Source organism: Antrostomus carolinensis, unplaced genomic scaffold (assembly GCF_000700745.2).
Source record: "Antrostomus carolinensis isolate BGI_N321 unplaced genomic scaffold, ASM70074v2 scaffold32951, whole genome shotgun sequence".
NCBI classification, from domain to species: Eukaryota; Metazoa; Chordata; class Aves; order Caprimulgiformes; family Caprimulgidae; genus Antrostomus; species Antrostomus carolinensis.
The window spans coordinates 4,390-6,949 of NW_010296812.1; the positions used below are offsets into that span (position 1 = coordinate 4,390).

At 46.8% G+C, this 2,560-nt stretch overlaps 1 protein-coding gene across 1 annotated transcript in view; it reads left to right on the top strand.

Annotated features, from left to right (window-relative positions):
* The window catches only part of LOC104533052 (DENN domain-containing protein 5B), a gene marked incomplete at both ends in the record, with an annotated part of 4,980 nt that extends 3,360 nt beyond the window's left edge, over positions 1-1,620 (top strand). The window contains one exon of the mRNA XM_010178413.2: positions 954-1,620. Within this exon, the coding sequence (XP_010176715.2) occupies positions 954-1,620 (667 nt within the window). The remainder of the gene's footprint in view (positions 1-953) is intronic.
* Between the last annotated feature and the right edge of the window lie 940 nt (positions 1,621-2,560).

Below are 2,560 nucleotides of genomic sequence, written 5' to 3' on the forward strand. Positions count from 1 at the left end.
TGTGCTGAGTGTTTGTTATGTTGTATTAGATGGCAGATAGAATTCCTGAGGAATGCTTGGAAAAATGCCTGGAGTAATCACTAGGGCTGTGTTTCAGAGAAACACCCGGTGTCGTAGAATCCCTGCAAAAGATTTCGCTGAGTGATAAATAAAAAATGAGGCTTTCATAGATTTGGGGTATTTCCCTTCTCCCCTTCCTTCTTCCAGCATAAGCTATTTTGTAGCACTTAAGGAAGAAGGTGAATGTAATAGCTGTCAGCCAATTGTTTTGCTTTCTTTTAAGAAAATTAAGGAAGATCAAAGAATTTCAAGAAGTCTGTAATTTTAATTCAGTGGTATGAGATGCTCCCTGATTTTAGAGTGCTGTGGGAACAACATATGCCAGTGAGAACAAAACTGATGTCTTTATATGATGCTCAAGTAAATGAGACAAAGGCTGTTCAGTAGTGAAAAGAATTGTACAAAGTCATGAAAATAAGTCATAATGACTTAATAGATGGGTTATTTTGGAGGGTGTTTTCTTTTCTCCAGTCATGCTATCTCTTAAGTAGCATCAGTTTTAGGCTGTTTGTTCTTGGGCTACTTTTCAGGAAGATTATGTTTAATGATAAATGGCTTGTTATCACAGAATCCCAGAACTGCCTGGATTGGAAAAGCCCTTTAAGCTCATCGAGTCCAACCATGAACCCAACACTGACAAGTCCCCGACTAACCCATGTCCCTCAGCACTGTGCCTACACTATGACTCTGAAATCCCTCCAGGGATGGGGACTCCACCACTGCCCTGGGCAACCCCTTCCAATGCCTCAGAACCCTTTCAGCAAAGAAATTCTTCCTCACATCCCATCTCAACCCATGATGCAGTAGAAAAAAGAATGTGCCTGCAAAGCAAAAGTAACAAAATAACGTTGTAGCTTAGATAACTATATCTATTTCTCTTCTCTTTTCCTTAGCTGTGTATGCCCAAAGGGCTGTCTTTCAGGACACAGGCAGATAACAGAGACCCACAGCTCCATTCCTTCATCATCACCAGAGAAGATGGCTCTCGTACTTACGGGTTTGTGCTCACCTTCTACGAGGAGGTCACGAGCAAGCAGATCTGCACTGCCATGCAAACGCTCTACCAGATGCACAACGCGGAGCAGTACAGCAGCGTCTGCGCCTCCTCCTCGTGCAGCATGGACTCCCTGGCCAGCTCCATCGACGAGGGCGATGCCACTTCCCTCGCCAAGCTCCAGCGGTACAACTCCTACGACATCAGCAGGGACACGCTGTATGTCTCCAAATGCATATGCCTCATCACCCCTCTGCCCTTCATGCAAGCCTGCAAGAAGTTCCTGATCCAGCTCTACAAGGCGGTGACCTCCCAGCAGCCGCCACCTCTGCCCCTGGAGAGCTACATCCACAACATCCTCTATGAGGTGCCCCTGCCACCCCCGGGGCGGTCGCTGAAGTTTTATGGGGTTTATGAGCCCATCATTTGCCAGAGACCTGGGCCCAACGAGCTGCCACTCTCTGACTATCCACTGCGGGAGGTCTTTGAGCTGCTGGGTCTGGAGAACCTGGTCCAGGTGTTCACCTGTGTTCTTCTGGAGATGCAGATCCTTCTGTACTCACAAGGTACGCACTCGTTGAGCGATGCACATCGGGTTTATTCCCAGCGGGCAGTTCCTGGGCAGCTGCAGCCACAGGAGATAATACAGAGCTGTTGATTTTCAGTGGATTTGTGAAATGTGAGAATGTAATGAAAAAATGTGAGAGAAATGAGCCTGTCCCAGTGAAAGCTCTAAATAATTGTTGCCTCCAGGCAGTCTAGGTGCCGCTTGTTTAATTCTGCATTTTATTTATCACTTGTGACAGCTAGCAATAGAATTCCCTTAATTATTATCCTTACATTGCCCTTGATCCTGCTGCAAGACAGCAGGAAACTCATCCCATCTTCTGCAAAAACACCAGCAGACAGTAATACATCTTGCAGAAAACATTCTCACTGTTTCATTTTTCATCTTCCAGCAGCACGTGGAAGTTTGGTGAGGTTTCCTCCCTCCTGTATGATGGATAGGTTCTGGTAAAAGCGCTGAGAGTTTTTAGTACTTAGAGGCTGAAGTTTTAGTGCTGGGTTGGAACCGAGTGGAGTTACAGAACATCCCTTCGTAGTCCTACTTGGGGTATTTGGGAACTTTTCTGACAAGAATGCTGGTACTTCTTCTTGAGGCGCTTTCAGCTGTAGCTGGCAAAGGCTTGTTGCGTTGGCAGAAGTTGCTTGCACAGACCTTGTCGGCGTTGAAGCGTGCCAGCAAGCGTTTGAAGATCTGACCTGTGCCTCTTCTCTTCTGGTTGTGTCTTTCTGCTATAGAGCTACGCTCTACTACAAGTTTTGGGAAACCTGACTCGGCACTGGGTGTGCTCTGAGCTTTTACAGCCTTTTACTCTTTCCTGTGTTACGTTGGTTCCTGTGAGTCTGGCCCTGGTGGGATTCAGGTACCAAAAGGTGTGTGCTGCAGCTGTTCCAATGCACCAGACTGCCCAGACAAGTCATAGAATCCCAGACTGGTTTGGG